Below are 23,561 nucleotides of genomic sequence, written 5' to 3' on the forward strand. Positions count from 1 at the left end.
CAGGTGCCCCTCACCTTATATGTTGTTTTTAAGATTTTGTTTTTATCTTTATAAATGTGGCACCTATTTTTTTTTTTAAGTTTATTTATTTTGAGAGAGAGAGGGCACATGGGGATGGGGGTGGTGGGCAAAGAGAGAAGGAGAGAGAGAATCTCAAGCCCCTGGTGTGGGGCTCCAGAGGCCAATGTGGGGCTCCAACTCACAAACCATGACATCATGACCTGAGCTGAAAAGTCAGTCACCCAGCCAACTGAACTACCCAGGCGCCCCAAAATGTGGCACTTCTTAAATCAGACTCTAATCAGCTTACTCTACCTTACAGGATGAGTCAATTACTTTCATCCCTTTTTTAATTTTTTATTCTTATTTTTAATGTTTATTTATTTTTGAGAGAGAGCAAGAGCACAAGGGAGGTAGAGAGAGAGTGGGGGAGACAGAGGATCCGAGGCAGGCTCCGCACTGACAGGAGAGAGCCCAATCTGGGGCTCAAACTCATGAACCATGAGATCATGCCTTGAGCTGAAATCGAAAGCTTAACCTACTGTACTACCTGGTGCTCCTCATTCCTTTTTTTCAAAGTTTTTTATTTTAATTCCAGTAGAGTTAACATACAGAGTTATATTAGTTTCAGGTATACAATACAGTGATTCAACAATTCTAGAACTTTCATTCCCTTTTGGGTTTTTTTTTTTTTTTTTTTTTTTTTTTTGAGAGAAAGAGACAGCACGTGCACGCGAGCAAGAGAGGGGCAGAGGAAGAGAGAAAAAGAGAGAGAAAATCTTAAGCAGGCTCTGCTGAACCACCAGGCGGCCTTCATTTCCTTGTTAAAATGAACTTTCAAACTCAATATTCCTGCATGTGGATAAATTTTAAAACTGCAAGTGATACAAGTACACGAGTTGCACATAAAAGAAGCAATCACAGCTTCTCTCTCCTCAGCTCAAACTACTAGCTTCTCATCGGTTTCCATGTTATACTGCCATACTCTAATAACTAGAGGAAGAACAAGCAGAATTATTGTTGCTCCAAGGTACAAATGGGATACAGAGCAGAAAATCCCAGGAAAGCAAGCAGCTAGCACCCATTCCCAAAAGTTACTAATAACCTCCATAATGTATTCACTGCATTAATCTAAGGCTTGCACCCAGAAGGTGGCAAATTTTACTAAACTACATACTTCTTTATAAAGTACTTGCCTTCATGGAAGATGTAAATGGCTACAAAGTTCCCAATAATTCTGGTGTGTGAGCAAACTTGAGAGCATCCATTTTAATAATTGGTCTAGGATAATATGGGGCTTCAGTAAGTGAATGCATGTAACTTTGTTGTTTTCTTCCTTTCTGCCTTCTGCCTATTTTACCATGCATAAGCACTTGTTACCAGAAGTGGACAAAGGCTTAACATTGTTTTGGAACTTTAACCATTCAAAAATGTTGGTAAAGGAAAATAAAAAGACTAAAATTAAGTTTCTGGAATATTTGGGGGTGCCTGAGTGGCTCAGTCGGTTAAGCGTCTATCTTTTTGGCTTAGGTCCTGGTCTTGTGGCTCCTGGATTCAAGCTCCGTATTGGGCTGTGCTGACAGCACTGGGCCTGCTTGGGATTCTCTCTCTCCTCTCTCTCCTTTCTCCTCTCTTCACCCCTACCCTGCTTGTGCTCTTTCTCTCTCAAAATAAATAAACTTTAAAAATTAAAAAAAAAAGTTTCTGAAATATTTGAATTTCTATTCATATTCTTTCTCTAACAGAGAACTAGTTCATAAATTTATCTTTCAACTAACAGGGAACCAATTTATAAACATGATTTATAATAATTTTTCTTGTTAAAAATTACTGGGCAATATACATCCACATAAAAACTTGTCCAAGAATACTCACAGCAGCATTATACATAACATATAAAAGTAGAAACAACCTAAATGTCCATCAACTGATGAATGGATAAACAAAATGTGGTATATTCACACACTGTAAAATGGAATGAAGTACTGTTACATGCTACCACATGGATAAGCCTTGAAAACACTATGCTAAGTGAAAGAAGCCAGCCACAAAAGACTACATAGTGTATGATTCCATTTATGTGTATATCCATAATAGGCAAACAAATATAGAGACAGAAAGCAAATCAGTGCTTGCCATGGGCAGGGATGAGGGCAAGGACTGGTGAGAGCAGAAATGGGAAGTGACCATTAATAGGTACAGTGTTTCTTTTTGGGATGTGAAAAATGTTCTATTTTGATTGTGGTAATGATTATATAATTCTACGAATATATTAAAACCCACTGAACTGTACATTTTTTTTAAGAGTAAAAAAATAATTTTCTTTAATGTTTATTTTTGAAGGAGAGAGAGATAGAGAGCAAGCAGGTGAGGGGCAGAGAGAGCGGGAGTCACAGAATCCGAAGCAGGCTCCAAGCTCCACGCTGTCAGCACTGAGCCCAACATGGGGCTTGAACTCACAAACCGTGAGATCGTGACCTGAGCCGAAGTCAGACACTCAACAAACTGAGCCACCCAGGTGTCCCCATCTTATTTTATTTTTTAAAGATTTTATTTTTAAGTAATCTTTATATCTGACATGGGGCTCGAACTCACAACTCCAAGATCAAGAATCGCACACTCCACCGACTGAGCCAGCCAGGCACTCCTGAACTGTACATTTTACATGGGTACATTTAAATATACCCATACCAAAAGTACTGCCTACAAGCTATTATCATGCAGTAAAAGGAAAAGAAGGTCTTAGTCTGTGGTACAGAATGGAGACAGAGGGGAAGAGCTCTGAAAGAGAAATTGGACCAGATCTTTACAATTTACTAATTTTAACATTTAAATATATGGGTAAACTTAATATAAAACTGTACCAAAAAATCATTGGGCAAGATGTTCAATGCAATTAATGATGGAAAGCAAATTAAGAAAAAACCCAAATGTTCCCTCAATTATAAGGAAATGATTAGCTAAATATTCATTCAATGTATGGAGTTTCATGCAGTTAGTAGAATAACTGGTTTTTTTAAGTATTTTATTTTATTATTATTATTTTTTCAATGTTTTTATTTATTTTTGAGACAGAGAGAGACAGAGCATGAGCAAGGGAGAGGCAGAAAGAGAGGGAGACACAGAATCCGAAGCAGGCTCCAGGCTCTGAGCTGTCAGCACAGAGCCCGATGCGGGGCTCGAACTCACAGACTGTGAGATCATGACCTGAGCTGAAGTCAGATGCTCAACCGACTGAGCCACCCAGGCGCCCCTATTTTTTTTTTTTAAGTAAGCTCTACACCCAACATGGGGCTTGAACTCACAACCCTGAGATCAAGAGTCAAATGCTCTAGGGGCACCTGGGTGGTTCAGTTGGTTAAGCGTCCAACTTTGGCCCAGGTCATGATCTCATGGTTCGTGAGTTCAAGCCCCGCATTGGGCTCTGTGCTGACAGCTCAAACCTGGAGCCTGCTTCAGATTCTGTGTCTCCCTCTCTCTCTGCCCCTCCCCAGCTCACACTGGCTCTCACTGTCAAAAATAAATTTAAAAACTTAAAAAAAAACTTAAGAAAAAAAAAGAGTCAAATGCTCTACCAAGCCAGCCAGGTAACCAGAATAATTATTTTTAAAGTTTATGGTATAATATTAAGTACAAGATATGTGGCTACAAAATTATATGCATATTACTATTACAACTATCTATAGCATACATACATGCAAACATAGAAGCAACTTACTTACATTTTCCCCTTTAATGTTGTTATTAACTATAAAAATACCAAATACAAATCAAACTACATTAAATGACTGTTTATTAGTTAACAACAGAAAAGGCTGTCAGGTATGGTTTGGAAACATTTATAAACCTATCCTCCAGGAAAGAAAAAGGGTACCTTCTAGTTTCACCCTTATAATTCTATTCCAATGCAATTCTGTACTGTTTAGAATGTTCTACTGTAAAATATCAAACCAACAGTAAATCAACCACACCAAACTGAGTCTACTAATTAACTAGGAAAATAAGAATAAACAGACCTTCAGAAATTTCCTTGTCCAGGGATTCTAGCTCTTCTTCAATTTCAGTTTTAATTTTTAATAAAACTTCTTGATCCAGAGATTGTGAAGCTACGAGAGAGAGAGAGAGAGAGAGAGAGAGAGAGAAAGAGAGAAAGAGAGAGAGAGAGAGAGAGAGAGAGAGAGAAGCCATTAGAATATGGGTAGTATTTTAACTATTTAACTTAGAAAATACAAATCAAAGGTCATTATCAAGGCTACTGGTCTAGAAGATATTTAAATTTAAAGATGAGGAAATTGAGGCTTGGGTAGGTTAGACCACCCATGATGGAGGAGCTGTTAATTGAACTCAGGTCAGTATGAATATAAAATCATTAATCTGGGCTGTGTCCTCCTCATCTTCTGGTTGGGAAGCTAGGAAGGAAATATCTCAGAAACCTTTTTGACATAATAATACAAAAGGAAACCCAAAAAGTTGTCTAAATAAGTGATAAATGCCTTCTAACATTGATATTCGTGGTCCTTTATCTTCACATCTTCATGCAAACTACAGCCCAAAAGAAGGCCCATTATCTTCCAAAGAGAATACAGCCTCCAACTTAACTATGAATATACCAAAAGTACTGCCTACAAGGTATTATCATGCAGTAAAAGGAAAAGAAGGTCTTGGTCTGTGACACAGAATGGAGACAAAGGGGAAGAGCTCTGAAGGAGAAAATTACACCAGATGCTTTACAATTTACTAATTTCTCCTGACTCGGGTATTTGGAGCAGAGCCTTATCATTTTGTCTAAAGCATTGAATCCAAATATGACACCCCACACCTCCCATTCAGAATATATTATAGATATATTTCCAGGACATTTTCAATTGTTTCTATCACTATTTTCTACCATTGACAAGTTTTAGAAAGATGGATTTGCCATTTATTACCTGCACTGATAACACAGCCTGCTTGGGATTCTTTCTCTCCCTCTCTCTTTCCCTCCCCAGCTCTCTCTCTCTCTCTCTCTCAAAATAAATAAACATTTAAAAAAAAATTTATTCCTGCTCCTACTCAGTATGAACTCAACTGCCAATTTCTTCACTAACAAAAAGGACATAACGTGCTACATTTCTACCTAACCCAGACTGCCCTCCTTCTTCCGGATTACTCAAATTCTGTCAAGGACCAATTTAAGCCTCTGTACTTCTCTACAACATCTTGTTCAATGATTACTACTGCATTGCTGACATTTGCACATTTATATAGTTTCGTCTGTGCCACATAGTTTAACACTTAAGTACATATTTTCTTATACTGTTCAATGAGTTTATAGTTTATTACCATTCTGACCACATTACAAACTATTTGAGATACTCCCTTAGTCGTAGATTTGTCAAGCAAGGACTAAAAAGTACTCAAATAAGGGGCACCTGGGTGGCTCAGTTGGTTCAGCGTCCGACTCTTGATCCCGGCTCAGGTCATGAGCTCACAGTTCATGGGATCAAGACCTAAGTTGGGCTCTGCACTGACAGAGTCAGTGCTCAGGCTTCTCTCTCTGCCCCTCCCCTGCTTATGTGGGCTCTCTAAATATAAATAAGCTTTGGTTTTTTTTAATTTCTTTTTAATGTTTATTTTTGAGAAAGAGAGCATGAGCAGGGGGAGGGGCAGAGAGAGAGACAGACAGACAGAATCTGAAGCAGGCTCTGTGCTGACAGCTCAGAGCCTGATGTGGGGCTTGAACCCAGAGAACGCAAGATCATGACCTGAGCCGAAATCAGATGCCCAACTGACTGAGCCACCCAGGCACCCCTAAATAAAACTTTTTTAAAAAATGTTGTGTGCAAAATGTCTGGTGCTCAGCAAGCTCTCAACATTTAATAAAAGTTATAATAGGGGCACCTGGGTGGCTCATGTGTATAAATGACAACATTGTTGGCAAGAGAAGATGCTTACGAAAAAATAAAACAAAGTGGCACATAGGTGGCTCAGTTGGTTAAGCGTCCAACCCCTGATTTCGGCTCAGGTCATAGTCTCACGGTTCATGAGATCAGGCCCCACGTAGGGCTCTGTGCTGACAGTTTGGAGCCTGCTTGGGATTCCTTCTCTCCCTCTCTCTCTCTCTGCCCCTCCCCTGATCTTGCTCTCTGCCTCAAAATAAATAATCTTTATTAAAAAAAAAAAAAAAGGAAAAACAAAATTAAACAAAAATTAAAGTTATTTTTAAATTACAGAAATTTAGGGGTGACTGGGTGGCTCAGTTGGCTAAGTGTCCGACTCTTGCTTTCAGCTCAGGTCATGATCTCACAGTTGTGAGATCGAGCCCCGCATGGGGATTCTCTCCTTCTCCCTCTCTCTGCCCCTCCCCTGCTCTTTCAAAATAAATAAGTAAAAACTTAAAAACAAATCAGTAAATTACAGGAATTTAAAAAGTTATCAGTATATTTTAAGGCTAGCTCAAATGACAAAAGAGAAATGAAATGAGAAGTCGTTTTGGGTTGCCTGGGTAGCTCAGTCAGTTAAGCAACCAACTTCGGCTCAAGTCATGATCTCACAGTTTGTGGGTTCAAGGCTCCCCCTCCCCCTTCACTAGGCTCTGTGCTGACAGCTCAGAGCCTAGAGCTTGCTTTGGATTCTGTGTCCCCCTCACCCCCCACCCCTCCCCGACTCACACTCTATCTCTCTCAAAAATAAATAAACATTAAAAACATGTTTTGAAAGTCATTTTATGTAAGACAGTAAGAGTACAGAGCCATTTATTTATGGTGATAGAATTATGATAAGACAACATTATGAAAGAGGAATGGAAAGAATAAGACCTTGGGGTGCCTAGGTAGCTATCAGTTGAGCGTCTGACTCTTGATTTCAGCTCAAGTCATGATCTCACAGTTCATGGGCTTGAGCCCTACAATGCGCTCCTCGCTGATAGCCTGGAGCCAGCTTGGGATTCTCTCTCCCTTTCTCTGCCCCTCCCCTACTTGTGCACATGCTCGCTTGCTCTCTCTCTCAAAATAAGTAAATAAACTTAAAAAAAACAATAAGACCTCAACTATTATCTCCATGTTTATGAAGAGGTTTAGTCAATGCCTGAATTATTTAATTTTAGATTTGAAAGGATCTGTAAAATAAAGGCCATCTAATCCATCTTCCTCATTATATAAATATGGGACTTAGAGAAATTGAAAAGATTCACCCTAAAATAAATCATATAAAAACAACATTAGCAAGTAGATCTTTTGGGGGTACCTGGCTGGCTCAGTCCATGGAGCATGTGACTCTCGATCTCAGGGTTGTGAGTTTAAGCCCCACAATGGGTGCAGAGATTACTTAAAAATAAAAATCTTTAAGAACGTACATCTGACAAGTAAAATTATTACTGAATTCTAAAACATGATAATTTTTTATGTACAGTGAAAAATAAGGAATACATGAATGTTTTATCTGCCATCTGCTTCCTTTTGGAAAATCTACATACCTAAAACATACACACACCCACATACCCAATCACACCACCACCAATACTACCACCATGCCACAAAGTAAAAGACAATAATGTCTTGGTTACCATATGCCTCACCTGCCAGATTAAAGAAAAGCAGCTGATTAAAGGAGTGTCTATTCTCATGAGACTAATGTGATGCTGATTACACACGACAAGTTGTCATACTTGATAATAAGTCATGTGGAAAACCTAAACCAGAAAAAGTCTACTGCCATCAGGACACAAAAGGCTATTTATTTAGCTAACCAATGACACAGACAGATTCAGTGATTTTCATTTAATCAACCCCCCCCAACCCAGACTTTCAAAAGCATAGAGCTATGCAGTAACAGCAATGCAGTATAAATCCTCCACTACAAACCCAGAGAAAAATATTTCAAAGATAAACAGACTTTAGCACACCAAATCCCACCCACTTCAGTGTCAAACGAAGAGTCAAGTGAGTCAGCAATCATCGTATTCCAGCCCTGAAATACACTCAGGGCTTTCAAAATGAGTATCAGGTCAACAAGTTTAGAAGAGTTGTATGGGCAGAGCAAAATACTTTCTAAATCTGTGGGCCCCCAAACTGGACACACATTAAAATTACTGAGTGAATATATTAAAAATACAGATTCTCAGGGCACCTGGGTGGCTCAGTCGGTTGGGCCTCTGACTTCGGCTCAGGTCATGATCTCACGGCTCGTGGGTTTGAGCCCCATGTCAGGCTCTGTGCTGACCACTTGCTCAGCCTGGAGGCTGCTTCAGATTCTGTATCTCCTTCTTTCTCTGCCCCTCCCTTGCTCACACTCTGTTTCACTCTGTCTCTCAAAAATAAATAAATGTAAAAAAAAAAAAGATTATTAAGCCCCATCATGGAACATCTGGTGGGTCCAGGGTAAAGGCTCATGATTTTCTTTTTAAAGACTTTTTTGGGGGTGTGGGGCAGCATCTGGGTGGCTCCATTGGTTAAGTATCTGACTTCAGTTCAGGTCATGATTTCACAGTTCATGAGTCTGAGCCCCACATTGGGCTCTGTGCTGACAGTGCAGAGCCTGCTTGGGATTCTCATTCATTCTCTCTCTCTCTCTCTCTCTCTCTCTCTCTCTGTCTCTCTCTCTCTCCCCCACCCTCCACTCACACACTCTATCTCAAAATAAATTTTAAAAAAACTTAAAAAAAAAGATTTAAAATAAAGATCTTTCTTTCTTTCTTTCTTTCTTTCTTTCTTTCTTTCTTTCTTTGGTTTATTTCTTTGACAGAGAGAGTGCTTGCATGCTGGGGGCAGGGCAGAGAAAGAGACTCCTGAGCAGGCTCCATGCTGTCAGTGCAGAGCCCAATGCAGAGCTTGATTCCACAAACAGTGAGATCATGACCTGAGCCGAAATCAAGAGTTGGATGCTTAACTAAGCCAGCTATGCACTCAAGATCTTTTTTTTTTTTTTTTTTTTAAGTAATCTCTACATCCAACGTGGGGCTGGAACTTATAACCCCGAGATCAAGAGTCGCATGCTCTACCAACTGAGCCAGCCAGGCATGCCATGATCTTTTCTTCAAAAGCATTCAGGCAATTAGTCTTGACAAATACTGCTCTTAAAAACTCATATAATCAAATTAAAAACATCTGCTAAATATATTGAGAACATGGTTCAATTAGTTACTCAATAGCAAAAACAAATACCCCAAATGATACCATACTAGACAGATTTTTAGAAGCACAAAATAAACTTTTGCCTCGTTGCATCTGAGAGAGCGAGATGGGTCACCAGCAGCTCTACTGGAGCCATCCAAGGAAATTTGGCTAAGGTTCTTATTCTTGCCACATCTGCTCAAACCCATGTGGTCTGATCAAGAAATATGGCCTCAATTATATGCCCCAGTGCTTCCATCAGTATGAAAGGATATAGGCTTCATTAAGTTGGATTAAGTGAACTTCCTTCAATGGGTCATCCAAGAGACCTACCTTAACTGTAGATATGCAAGATACCTACCTTCATGCTGACTCATTGTATACAAAATGAAAATACTTCAATTATGAATGTTTAAAAAAAATAAAAGTACAAAATAGCCAATCACAATGGTGGTTTTCAGGCTCTAGTGTTTCCATACCCCCAGGTATCCTGCACACTGGGAAACAGATTTGAGAGAGGACAGATTTGAAAGAGAAGAATGCAGGGAAACTTCACCACGCACCCACTCAAAGTCTGGTTTCAGGATCAAATATCTGTTCCTGATAGAAAAGCGGAGAAAAGGGGCGCCTGGGTGGCTCAGTCGGTTAAGCATCTGACTCCGGCTCAGGTCATGATCTCGCGGTCCATGAGTTCGAGCCCCGCATCGGGCTCTGTGCTGACAGCTCAGAGCCTGGAGCCTGTTTCAGATTCTGTATCTCTCTCTCTCTCTGCCCCTCCCCTGCTCATGCTCTGTCTCTCTCTGTCTCAAAAATAAATAAACATTAAAAAAAAATAAAAAATTTAAAAAAAAGGAAAAAAAAAAGAAAAGCGGAGAAAAGAATAAAAGAGTACACATCTCCCGAAATAATGAACTGTGAGTCAAAATTTGGGATGGGATTATGAAAATCTGTCTTAAAAAAGTTGATTTGAGATGGCAACAGTCTCCAAATTGATCCACAGATTCAATGCAATCCCTATGAAAATTCCAACTGCAGGGTGCCCGGCAGGTTCAGTCAGTACAGCACGTGACTCAACCTTGAAGGTTGTAAGTTTGAGCCCCACTCTGGGTATAGAGATTATTTAAAAATAAAATCTTAAAAACAAATTTCCAACTTCCCTTTTTCCAGAAATGGACAAGACAATCCTAAAATTCATAGAGAATTGCAACAGACACAAAATAGTCCAAGCAATTTTGAAAAAGAATAAAGTTGGAGGACTCAAACTTCACAATTTCAAAACTTACTATAAATAAAGCTACAGTAATCAAGATAGGGTGGTTATGGAATAAGGACAAATAGAGCAATGGAACCTAATTAAGGGTCCAGAAATAAATACATATATTTAAGGTCAACTGATTTTTGAGAAGGGTACAAAGACCATTCAACAGAAGAACCACCTTTTCAACAAATACTGCTGGGAAAACTAGATTTTCCCATGCAAAATAATTAATCTGTACCCCTACTTCACAGCAAATACAAAAATTAATTCAAAACGGATAAAAGATCTAAATTGTTTTGAAGATTTTAATTTTTTTTAAAGTAATCTCTACACACCACGTAGAACTCAAACCCATAACCCCAAGATCAAGAGTCACACCCTCCACCAACCAAGCCAGCCAGGCATCCATCAAAGATCTAAATTTAAAAGCTAAAACTATCAGGTGCCTGGATGGGTCAGTCATTTGAGCATTCGACTTTAGCTCAGGTCATGATCTCACAGTTTGTGGGTTTGAGCCCTGCAATGGGCTCTTCACTGACAGCACAGAGACTGTTTCCCTCTCTCTCTGCCCCTCCCTGGCAATCTCTCTCTCTCAAAAATAAACATTAAAAAAAAAAAAAAACCTTCAGGGACTCCTGGATGGCTCAATCGGTTAAGCATAGTACTTCATCTCAGGTCATGATCTTGACTCCACAACCCTGAGTTGAAGTCCAACACTTAGCTAACTAAGACACCCAGGTGCCCCAAAACTATAGAACTCTTAAAAGAAAACGTAGGTGAAAATGTGCACAGCCCTGGATTATGGAATGATTCCTTAGACACTAAAAACATATCAAACACAGATAAACTGGTCTTCATAAAAATTACACACTTTTGTATATCAAAGTATAATACCATGGCGCCTAGGTCGGTCAGTTGGTTGAGTGTCCAACTCTTGATTTCAGCTCAGGTCATGATCTCAGGGTTATGAGATCAGGCTCCACACTCAGCATGGAACCTGCTTGGGATTCTCTCTCTACCTCTCTCTCTCTGCCCCTCCCCCATTCGTGGACACACATACTCTCTTAAAAATAAACATTACAAAAAAGTACACTATCAATACAAACCACAGAATGGAAGAAAATATCTGGAAATCATATATCTGATAAGGGTCTGGTATCTAAAATATATATAGAATCCTTACAACTCAATAACACAGAGACAAATAACCCAATCAAAAAATGGGCAAAGGATATTAACAGACATTTCTCTAAAGATATACAAATGACCAATAAACACATGAAAAGATGTTCAACATCATTAGCAATTAGGGAAATGCAAATTAAAGTCATAGGGAGGGACACCTGTGTGGCTCAGTTGGTTAAGCATTTGACTCTTGATGTCAGCTCAGGTCAAGATCTCATGGCTCATGAGTTTGAGCCCCACATTGGGCTCCGTGCTGACAGTGCAGAGCCTGTTTGGGATTCTCTCTCTCTCCCTCTGCTTCTCTCTCTCTCTCTCTCAAGATAAATAAACTTAAAAAAAAAAAAAACTTAAAAAAAAATGAGGGAAAATAAAACCTTAGAGAGATACCACTGCATACCCACCAAGGTAGCTATAATCAAAAACAGCAATGATAGGGCACCTGGGTGGATTAGTCCGTTAAGCATCCAACTCTTGATTTTGCTTAGGTCATGATCCAGGATTATGGGATTGAACCGTACATCAAGCTCTGTGCTAAGCATGGAGCCTGCTTGAGATTCTCTCTCTCTCTGTGTCTCTCTCTGTCTCTCTCCTTCTGTCCCTCTCCCCCACGCACTCTGTCTCTCTCAAATAAATTAAAATAAAAATTTTTAAATAGCAATAATAGCAAGTTTGGCAAAGATGTAGAATTTAGAAAGGGGAACCTCCATTCATTGCTGGTGGAAATGCAAAATGATACAACTACTGTGGAAGACAGCTTGGTAGTTTATTACAAAACTAAGTATACTCTTACCATATGATCTAGCAATCATGCTTCTTGGTATTTACCCAAATGAGGTGAAAACTTACATCTACACAAAACTTGCATATGAATGTTTAAAATAGTTTTATTTGTAACTGTCAAAACTTGGAAGCAATGAAAATGTTCTTCAACAGGTGAATGGAGAAATAAACTATGGTATATCCATACAATGGAATATTATTCAGCAATAAAAGAAATGAGCTACCACAATGAGACACCACACTTCACACCCATTAGGATGGCTATTATAAAAAACAAAACAAAAACAACAAAAAACAAAAACAAACCCAGAAAACAAGTATTGGTGAGGATGTGGAGAAATTGGAACCCCTATGTATTACTGATGGGAATATAAAATGATACAGCTACTGTGGAAAAAAGTAAGGCAGTTCCTCAGAAAATTAAACAGAATTACCATGTGATCCAGCAAATCTATACCTGAGCATATACCAAAAAATACCTGAAAGCAGAGACTCAAACAGATATTTGTAACACCAATGTTGATAGCATTATTCACAATAGCCAAAAGGGAGAAATAACCCAAATGTCCATCAACAGATGAATGCATAAGCAAAATATGCTACATGCATACATTAGAATATTATTCAGCTTTAAAAAAAGGAATCGAGTGCGCCTGGGTAGTAGAGCATCCGACCCTTGATTTCAGGTCACATCATGATCCCAGGGTCATGGGGTTGAGCCCCATGTCTGACTCCGAGGTGAGCATGGAGCCCACTTAAGATTCCCTCTCTCTTTCCCTCTGCCCCACTCCCCTGCTTGTGCACTCTCTCTCTCTAAAAAATAAAAATTACAGAAAAATTTTACAGTTTAAAAAGTTTTTCTAAAAAAAAAAAAAAAAAGGAATGAGGGGTGCCAGCTGGCTCAGTCAGTAAAGCATACAACTCTTGATCTCAGGGTCATGAGTTCAAGCCCCTGGTTGAGCATAGAGATTACTTAAAAATAAAAGGAAGGAAATTCTGACACATGCGACAGCATGGATGAACCCTGAAGACATTATGCTAAGTGAAATAAATCAGACACAAAAGGATAAATGTTTGATTGCACTCAAATGAGATGCCTAGAATAGTTAAATTCATAGAGACATGCAGTAGAATAGTGGTTGCCTGGGGCTGAAAGGAAGAGGGGAAAATGGGAAGTTACTGTTTGAATGGTTGGATGAATAACAAACCAGTATCACAACTACATGTGTTTGATAGTCACATAACTAATTAAGATACAGGAACTTACTCTCCTTTCTAACCTAAGAAAGAAATGTCTTATTAATAAATCCATGCTAATTACTTCAGCATCAAAGTTCTCTATATTAATAATCACAAAATTGTGTATAACAGAAATTATTATTTGACATCAAATACACAAGTCAGCAGGACTTCTACCAGTCAGAATACATAATTCAGAACAGGTTGACTATATTCAGCACAAACTAACACTGAAAGAGTTGGCTAGTCCTGGAAAAGTGTAGAGTTAACTATTTATGGAAAAGTCTATAACCAGCACATGAGTCAGGAAAAAATGAAAAACGTTCAATGTAACAGAAATCTTGGGTCATGAATTGGGTCACTTCCCTTAGCCTCTCCTTCTCACCCTTAACTGTTTTATGAACTTGAAACCAACCCTACTCTACCCACATTATACCAATGGATACTACAGCAGACCTTACGTATAATAGCATGTCATGAGAGTAAACCATACATCACATTTTAGATAACAAATAGGATAGCAAAGCAGCAAAGACAGCAACAAGAACTTAATTTTTTCCTCTAAAAAGTTAGCCTGCATATTTTTAAATTTAAGTATAAATACTCTGTACTCAGGCTTACAAGAAAATAATATAATGATAACAACCAAGTTTCAAAAACAAAATGAAACAAAAATAGTAAAGCAGGTTACTAAACTCCTCAAATCCTACAGTGCTCAGTTGGAAAAAATTCTATGCTCAAGCATGAAAAAGAACTGACCAATACAGGCACATGTAATCATTAGAGTTCTTACAAATTTAGTCAACCACAGGAGGTGAAAAATCCTGGGTTTTGTTGAGCATAGAGTCTGTTACAATTGAAAAATAGGGGCGCTTGTGTGGCTCAGTCAGTTGAGCGTCCGACTCTTGATTTCGGTTCAGATCATGATCCCAGAGTCATGGGATAGAACCCTGTGTCAATCCAATGCTCAGTGTGGAACCTGCTTAAGAATCTCTCTCTCTTTCCCACCATCCCTTTCCCCCACTTGCACACACTCTCTAAAATTAAAAAAAAAAATTTTTTTTAAGTAAATAAAATTTTTTTAAATGGGAAATAACATAAACAAGTGGAATTTGAATAGGTGGGGAAGTGTGTATGTATTAGGATCCCAGTTGGTCCAGGACCTTCCCAATTTTCAATCCTGGGCAAACTGGACACTTGATTAACCTAATATGTATATTTGGGAAACATGTTAATTAGGACAGGCTAGTCTGTGCTATGTAATAAATGAAGCCAGAAATTTCAGCAACTTAACTCAAAAGTCCACTCTCTCCCTCCCATGTTACATATCTAACTTAGGGAACTGGAAGACATGCTCCATGTAGTCACTTAGCAACCCTTATTGCTGGTGGCTCTGCCCTACTATAACAATGCCATTTGGAACATATGATCTCTCCTACATCCACACACCCCCACAAAGCAAGGGAGAAAGGCATATTGGTTCTTAAATGCTACAGCCTAGAAGTGACACAAATCATACTACTCAAATTCCTTTGGCTAGGACTAGTCCATATGGCTCTGCCTAAATGCAATTTTTCCCTGGATGTAGCATGGAGATAAGAATAAGATACGGGTGAACATTAGTAATCACTATCACAGGAATCTACCATTCCAGAGCAGCTCAGTTTGAGTGAAAAAATCCAGACAGGAATAAGCACAGTTTGTTTATTTATTTTTTTAAGTTTATTTATTTTTGAAAGAGAGAGAAAGAGATAGAGAGGGAGAGAGAGAATGAGCGGGGGGGAGGGACAGAAAGAGAGGGAGGCACAGAATCCGAAGCAGGCTCCAGGTTCTGAGATGTCAGTACAGAGCCTGACATGGGGCTCAAACCCATGAACCCTGAAGTCATGACCTGAGCCAAAGTCAGACGTTTAACCAACTGAGCCACCCAGGTGTCCCAAGCATGGTTTGTTTAAAATACCACACAGGGGCACCTGGCTAGGTCAGTCAGTTCAGCACGAGACTCTTGATTTCAAGGTTGTGAGTTCAAGCCACACGTTGGACATAGAGATTATTTCCAAATAAAATCTTTAAAATAAATAAATAAATAAATAAATAAATAAATAAATAAATAAATAAATAAGGCACCTGGGTGGCTCAGTTGGTTAGCCTCTGACTCTTGATTTCAGTTGAGGTCATGATCCTGGGCTTGTGGGATCGAGCCCCACATCAGGCTCCGTGCTGAGCATGGAGCCTGCTTAGGATTTTCTCTCTCTCTCTCTCTCTCTCTCTATCTCTCTCTCTCTGTCTCTCCTTTTGCCCCTCTCCCACACTCGCACACTCTCTCTCTCTCTCTCAAATAAAATTAAATAAACAAATAAGACAGTAAGAGACATAAGATGTAATAGGTGATGACCAAATCATAGAAACCAATGAAAGTTTTATAAAGTAGCCTTAAGGGAAAGGGAGCAACTGTGGGTTCCCAATGTAAGGGGCAATGTGAGGAAGTTCAATATGGGCTTGTAGCATGCAAAATGAATAATGGAGAAGACATAACATGAAGGAGAAAAATCAGGATATATTTGCAATAACTTGAGGCAGGACCTGTAGGATAATGGGAGAATCAGCACAAAATTGGGACAGTTAGTAACAGCTAACAAAGAAAGAGGGCAGGAGAGGTGCCTGGCTGACTCAGTCAGTAGAGCATGTGACTCTTAATCTCAGGGTGGCGAGTTCAAGCCCCGTGCTGGGTGTAGAGCTTACTAAAAAAGAAAGGAAGGAAAGAAGGAAAGGAGGGAGGAAGGGAGAGGGCAGGAGGCAGAGAAAAAAGCTAAAGGATGACTCCTATGTTTCAAGCCTGGGTAGCAGGTGGTATTGTGAACAAATTATTGTAAAAACAGGGGTTGGCTTAGAAGGGAAAATAAAAACCTGAGTTCTAGACCTGAGTGTCTAATATTACACTAGTCACTAGCCACATGCAACTTTTTAAGTTTAAATAAAAATTAAATAAAATTAAAAATTCAGTTCCTTAGTCACACTAGTCATACTTCAAGCATTCAACTATCTCATATGACTTGTGACTACAATATTGGACAGGGCACATACACAACATGTTCAAAACTGCCCAAAGTTCTATTAATTAGTATTTTTCTAGACCTATCCGGCTATCACTAATCAGAAGAAGGTTTTAGAAAAGTAAATGAAACTAGAAACTGAAAAAGACAAGTTTTAAAGAATTTGTGGGCTAACTGAAGTACTGTCATTCACCCATTCCAAAGAAGGCTGATGAACACCTTACATGTCCCATAGCAGGAGACTACAGGTATTTAATTACTGACATGGATAGATGTTCAAATATGTTGTTAATTTTTAAAATGTTATCAAATGGCACAGGTATTACCTCATTTTTATAAACCATAAGTTCAAATTTACATGTTCCTATATAAGTAGAGAAAAAAATGTTATTTTAATTACTGGATTATAGGATTTTTTTTCTTACTGCCTTTTATTCTTTTACTTTTCCAAATACTTTCACATATATTAAAAACATTTTAATAAAAAAAGAAATACAATTAAAGATTGGAAGTGACAAGGAGACAGACTTGGACTTAACACTAACATCATTTAGTTTTGTGCATAAATGGAATGCACTCCTCAACAGTAATGAGTAAAATAAGGTTCCCTGCACTGATAACAAGTGTCAGCAAACTATAACCCATGGACCAAATCTGGCCCACTGCATATTTTTCTACAGGCCATTTTTAAATGGTTGAAAAAAATAAAAAGATTACTATTTCGTGACATAAAAATTACAGTGCCTACAAGTAAAATTTAACTGGAATACAGCCAGTTGTTTCATGCTACAACAGTGGCAATGAATGGTTGTACCAAAGCCTGTGTGTGGCGCTCTCGCAGCTTCACACTGTTGCTCAGCACACTACATACTGCAGTGACAGTTATAACTACACAGCATGTCAATCACCATGTATACTGCCATACCACAACTTTTATTTTACCTATGCATACCCATCATGTCAAAACAAAACAAATAGAAAAGTGAGCTTTGAATATCCTACTTACTCTTAAGGCACAATGGAATATACATTACCTTGTTATCAAATTAGGCGGCAAAGTATTGTGCTTATTATGCAGTGGCATTATAGCTGTGCTAGAAGCACACCACATACACTGATATTACCAGACTATAAGGCACTCATCAAAAAAATAAAATAAAATAAAATAAAATAAAATAGCACCATCAGAGTATTCCCAACTCACAGGAAAGCAAGTCAGGAATATTAGAAAATTTTAAATGGAAAATTTTTAATTTAAAATGGAGGGGCACCTGGGTGGCTCAATTAGTTGAGCTGGCGTCTCTCAATTTCGGCTCAGGTCATGATCTCACGGTTGTAGGATTGAGTCCTGCGTCAGGCTCCCTGCTCGGCATGGAATCCACTTGAGATTCTCTCTCTCTCCCTCTCTCCCTCTCTCCCTCTCTCCCTCTCTCTCTCTCTCTCTCTCTCCCCCTCTACCCCTCTACCCCTTCCCTACTCTCTTTCTCAAAAAAAAAAAAAGAAAGAAAAGAATTTAAAATGGAACTTTTCATTGTACAATTTCTTCATAAAAATAAATGAAATAAAACATGAAAAATGAAATTTTCATAAAATTCCTATTTTTATGAATTCAATAAAATTAAAATTAAAATTTTTATGAATTTAATAAAAATGAAAATGAGGCTGCACCCAAAGTAAGTTTCTAAGTGGCTCAGTGGTTAATCCAACAAGGAAAGCCATTTCCAGATGTTGAGTTAATTAAGCTGTATTCTCCTGAAGCAGCTGAAGAAGTATGTCAGAAAGACAAAAGTTCAAGATTAGCCTTTTGGAGAGAATAGTTGCTCAAGGAGTTGGGGACAATAGGAACAACATCAACAGTCAATTGAAATACAAGGCAAACAATTTTGAGTGGTTTTCTTTGGCTCTTGATGCACTGCTCAGCTGTTGTTTATTCAAGGAGTCAATGACGAGTTTGAAGTGACTAAAGAACTGGCATAGCCTACACAAAATAATTATGGGTGAGAATATTTTCAAAGAAATTGAGAAAACACTAATTCACTACAATGCAAAGTGGAATCTGCTAAGATATGTTACTGATAATGGCAAAATATGTGTGGAGCAGAAAAAGTCTTATTAGTTTGACAAAATTAGTTTGACAGATTATGAAAATGTAAAGTATTTAAAACCTATGGTTATTCACAGTAGTGTTCATCAGTAGGTACTCTGGAAAATATCAGAATCTATCTCATGTTAATGCACCAGGAGTTTCAACAGTGAACTTCATTTGCTGTTGTGGACTTAATTACTGTCAGTTTCATGAATTTTTGTCAGAAATAGAAGCTGAATGTTCTGACCTACCCTACCACACAGCAGTTTAATGCTAAGCAGTGGAAGTGTTTCACTGCAGTTTTTTGAGCTCAAGAATGAGACTGAAATTTTTCTGAACAAGAAGAGCCACGCCCAACCACTATTATCAAATAACAAATAGCTATAGAAATTACCTTTCACTGCAGACGTAAAAATGTTTCTTAATAACTGAATCTAAAATTACAAGGCCTACCGTTTGCCAACACTGCCCTAGACAATGTTCCTAAGAGTCAGTGACACTACCCCTTGGACTACATTCTCCTTGTTGGGTCCCCAGGGAAAGAAGTCTGTCCTACAGAGAGATACACTCACTCCTGGTTCCATACAACAGAGCAAGTATTGTTCCCTGATAATGGAGTTCATGCCCCACAAGTAACAATCCGTAACCTGGTAGATACCTCCCAAAGCAATCTACATATTCTATGCAATCCCTATCAAAATAACCCCAGCTTTCTTCACAGAGCTAGAACAAACATTCCTAAAATTTGTGTGGAACCAGAAAAGACCCTGAATAGCCAAAGTAATCCTGAAAAAGAAAACCAAAGCTGGAGGTATCACAATTCCAGACTTCAAGCTGTATTACAAAGCGGTAATCATCAAGACAGTATGGTACTGGCACAAAAATACATAGATCAATGGAACAAAATAGAGAACCCAGAAATTGACCCACAAACATATGGCCAACTAAACTTCGACAAAGCAGGAAAGAATATCCAATGGAAAAAAGACAGTCTCTTCAGCAAATGGTGGCTGGGAAAAATGGACAGTGATATGTAGAAGAATTGAACCTGGACCACTTTCTTACACCATACACAAAAATAAACTCAAAATGGATGAAAGACCTACATGTAAGACAGGAAGCCATCAAAATCCTAAAGAAGAAAGCAGGCAACAACCTCTTTGACCTTAGCCACAGCAACTTCTTACTTGACATGTCTCCGGAGGAGGAGGCGAGGGAAACAAAAGCAAAAACTAACTGTCAGGACCTCATCAAGATAAAAAGCTTTTATACAGCAAAGGAAACAATCGCCAAACTAATAGGGAACTGACAGAATGGGAGAAGATAGTGGCAAATGACAGATAAAGGGTTAGTATCCAGAATCTATAAAGAACTTTTCAAACTCAACACCCCCCCAAAAAAACAAATAATCTAGTGAAGAAATGGGCAAAAGACACGAATGGACATTTTTCCAAAGAAGACATACAGATGGCTAAGACACATGGAAAGATGCTCAACATCACTCATCATCAGGGATATACAAATCAAAACCACAATGAGATACCACCTCATACCTGTCAGAATGGCTAAAATTAACAACTCAGGCAACAACAGATGTTGGCGAGGATGTAGAGAAAAAGGAACCCTTTTGCGCTGGTGGGAATGCAAACTGGTGCAGCCACTCTGGAAAACAGTATGGAAGTTCCTCAAAAAATTAAAAATAGAACTACCCTAAGACCCAACAGTTGCACTGCGAGGTATTTATCCAAAGGATACAAAAATGCTGATTCGAAGGAGCACATGCACCCCAGTGCTTATGGCAGCACTACCAGCAATAGCCAAAGTACAGAAAGAGCCCAAATGTCCACTGACTGATGAATGGATAAAGAAGACATGGCAGGGGTGCCTGGGTGGCTCAGTCGGTTAAGCGTCCGACTATGGAATTTAAGATACAAAACAGATGAACATAAGGGAAGAGAAGCAAAAATAAGACAAAAACAGGGAGAAGAACAAACCATAAGAGGCTCTTAAATACAAAGAATAAACTGAGGGTTGCTGGAGGGATTTTGGGTGGGGGGATGTGCTAAATGGGCAAAGGTAATTAAAGAGGACACTTGTTGGGATGAGCACTGGGTGTTTTATGTAAGTGATGAATCACTAAATTCTACTCTTGAAATCATTATTATACCATATGTTAACTAAGTTGGGTGTAAATTTTAAAATGAATTAATTAATTTAATAAAATGGTCAGTCACCTGTCCTTAACCTAGCTACCACAGCCAATGCAATGGCACGAGCCCTAGCACATCAGCAGATAGGGCTAAATGTCCTTGCATGGATTATAATGGGTAGAAGACTGGCCTTGGACTACATTCTGGCCAATACCTCCTACTGAGTTGGATTAATACTACTGGTTAAGTGGAACAAGCCATACATGCTAAGGAAAGGAAACTAATCTGAACGCTGAAGACACCTACTAGTCCCTTCTGAGACTTACTCACTTGGCTGAATCTGGGATCCTGAGGTGGATAGCTGAGATCCACATTGCAGAAAGCCTTCATCCTGCTAATTGGGATCCTGTTCAGAATAGCCTTAATCTAGGGGCACCTTGGTGGCTCAGCCGGTTAGGTGACCGACTTCAGCTCAGGTCACGATCTCGCCATCTATAAATTCGGGACCTGCGTTGGGCTCTGTGATGATAGCTTGGAGCCTGGAGCCTGCTTCAGATTCTGTGTCTCCTCCCTCTCTCTCTCTGCCCCTCCCCACTCACGCTCTGTCTCTCAAAAATTAATAAATGTTTAAAAAAATTAAAAAAAAATAGCCTTAATCTAGTGTTATACAAGACAAACTAAATGGATTTCACTGAATGTCACTGCATCTAATTTTCAAGGGTAGATTGCAATAGCCTGCAATGAATCCCAAGGATCCCTGTATGTCCTTACTGAGTATGACAAACTGAAGACCTAACTGTCCTCTGACTCTAAGCCATTTTTATAACTAGTAATGAAGACAATTAGATAGGTCAAAATGACCACAAAGTAACTGCTCACTCTCTGAAATAGGTAACTGGCTTGCTACAAAAGGTGCTAAGCCCTTAGTACTGGGTACCTCAGCTGCAGTACAACCCACTACATAAAATGCCATCAAGTGGGCTCATCACATTACCCCTTGGTAGATCGAGGCAGGGTGAACCAGTGTTATCATGTAACATTCTTGGTGTTTGTTAGGCTAGGGCAGTAATACATGGTCTTACTCTTATTCACTGGGTCTTGATGTCCACTTTGGCATCCATGAAGTTCTAGGAGACTGAAGTATAAAAACCACATGTGTTCCACAAAATTAATCCCCAGAATCTTCCTCCCAAAGCAAAATGTTGGTCCAGATACAATTCCTACCTCAGGTGTGCTAACAACGTATGCATTAATCACTATCAACACAACTACTTGGTTGGATTCCCTGTATGTCTATTATGGTATATGTTCACTGAGTCTAGACACCTAAGTCTTAAAACAATGGAATCCAGCACTTTCAGAAGTTATAACTAGTTTTTAAAACAATGTGTAAAAACTTAGAAAGTTATACTATATGGTATGACAATTTAGAAGCCACATATTTATTTTAAATGACAAACTCCTTATAAAAATATTGTTATTCCTTGATCCAATAGTTTGACTCTAGATGATTTAGCAAAAGTAAATAAATGATAAAAAGCAATATATAAAAGCATTCTTTTTTTTTTTTTTACATTTATTTATTTTTGAGAGACAGAGTAAGACAGAGCACAAGCGGGGGAGGGGCAGAGAGAGAAGGAGACACAGATTCTGAAGCAGGCTCCAGGCTCTGAGCCGTCAGCACAGAGCCTGACACAGGGCTCGAACCCATGGACCATGAGATCATGACCTGAGTCGAAGCCAGTCACTTAACTGATGGGCCACCCAGGAGCCCCTAAAAGCATTCTTAACTAACCTCTACTGAAGTGATTTGGTGAATTAAGTAACCCATTACGATTTCACTATAAAATATACTGAATATGCCCACTGCAAGCTGAACACATACAGCTAGCAGACTACTTTCTAGCACATGTAAGTTATATTCTTACCAAGAATCAGCTATTTTCTCCTGATCTATTTATGAAAGTTGTACTTGTCACTTAAATTGTACAATTTATTTAAAATCACAGACATTACTAATATGATTGTGCAAAGAGACTTGACACTTCTCTAAATTAAATATTTTATAAAGTTGCTTTAAAAATACCGTATTAGGGGCACCTGGGTGGCTCAGTCAGTTAAGCGTCCGACTTCAGCCCAGGTCATGATCTCACGGCTTGTGGGTTTGAGCCCTGCATCAGGCTCTGTGCTGACAGCTCAGAGCCTGGAGCCTGCTTCAGATTCTGTGTCTCCCTCTATCTAGCCCTCCCCCACTCATGCTCTGATTCACTCTCTCTCAAAAAATAAACATTAAAAAAAATTTTTAATAATAATAGAATTAATTTAAAATTAAAAAAATTAAAAAAAATAAAAATACTGTATCAGAGTGCCTGGGTGGCTCAATCACTTAAATGACCAACTCCTGATTTTGGCTGAGGTTATGATCTCACAGTTTTGAGGTCAAGCCCTGAATCTGGCTCTCTGCTGTCAGAGCAGAGCCCACTTCAGATCCTCTGTCCCCCTCTCTTTCTGTCCCCTCCCACTCGCATGCACTAGTTCTCGCTCTCTTTCTCAAAAATAAATAAACATTAAAAAAAAACAAAACTGTATGGGCGCCTGGGTGGCTCAGTAAGTTAAGTGTCCAACTTCAGCTCAGGTCATGATCTCACAGCTCGTGGTTTCGAGCCCCACATCTGGCTCTGTGCTGACAGCTCAGAGCCTGGAACCTGCTTCGGATTCTGT

General features: G+C 38.9%; 1 protein-coding gene and 1 pseudogene across 8 annotated transcripts in view; one reads left to right on the top strand and one right to left on the bottom strand.

Annotated features, from left to right (window-relative positions):
* BCL2L13 (BCL2 like 13) overlaps positions 1 to 23,561 on the bottom strand; it is a 90,552-nt gene that overhangs the window by 52,250 nt on the left and 14,741 nt on the right. For 3 of the 8 annotated variants that reach the window (XM_027073873.2, XM_015064800.3, XM_053225557.1), the window contains exon 3: positions 4,017 to 4,106. The exons of the other annotated variants lie outside the window; for them this stretch is intronic. In XM_027073873.2, coding sequence (XP_026929674.1) covers positions 4,017 to 4,106 — 90 coding nt within the window. The remainder of the gene's footprint in view (positions 1 to 4,016; positions 4,107 to 23,561) is intronic. 8 annotated transcript variants of the gene reach the window in all.
* Positions 9,217 to 9,386, top strand: LOC128316323 (40S ribosomal protein S29-like; annotated as a pseudogene).

This window comes from Acinonyx jubatus, chromosome B4, assembly GCF_027475565.1.
Source record: "Acinonyx jubatus isolate Ajub_Pintada_27869175 chromosome B4, VMU_Ajub_asm_v1.0, whole genome shotgun sequence".
NCBI lineage: Eukaryota > Metazoa > Chordata > Mammalia > Carnivora > Felidae > Acinonyx > Acinonyx jubatus.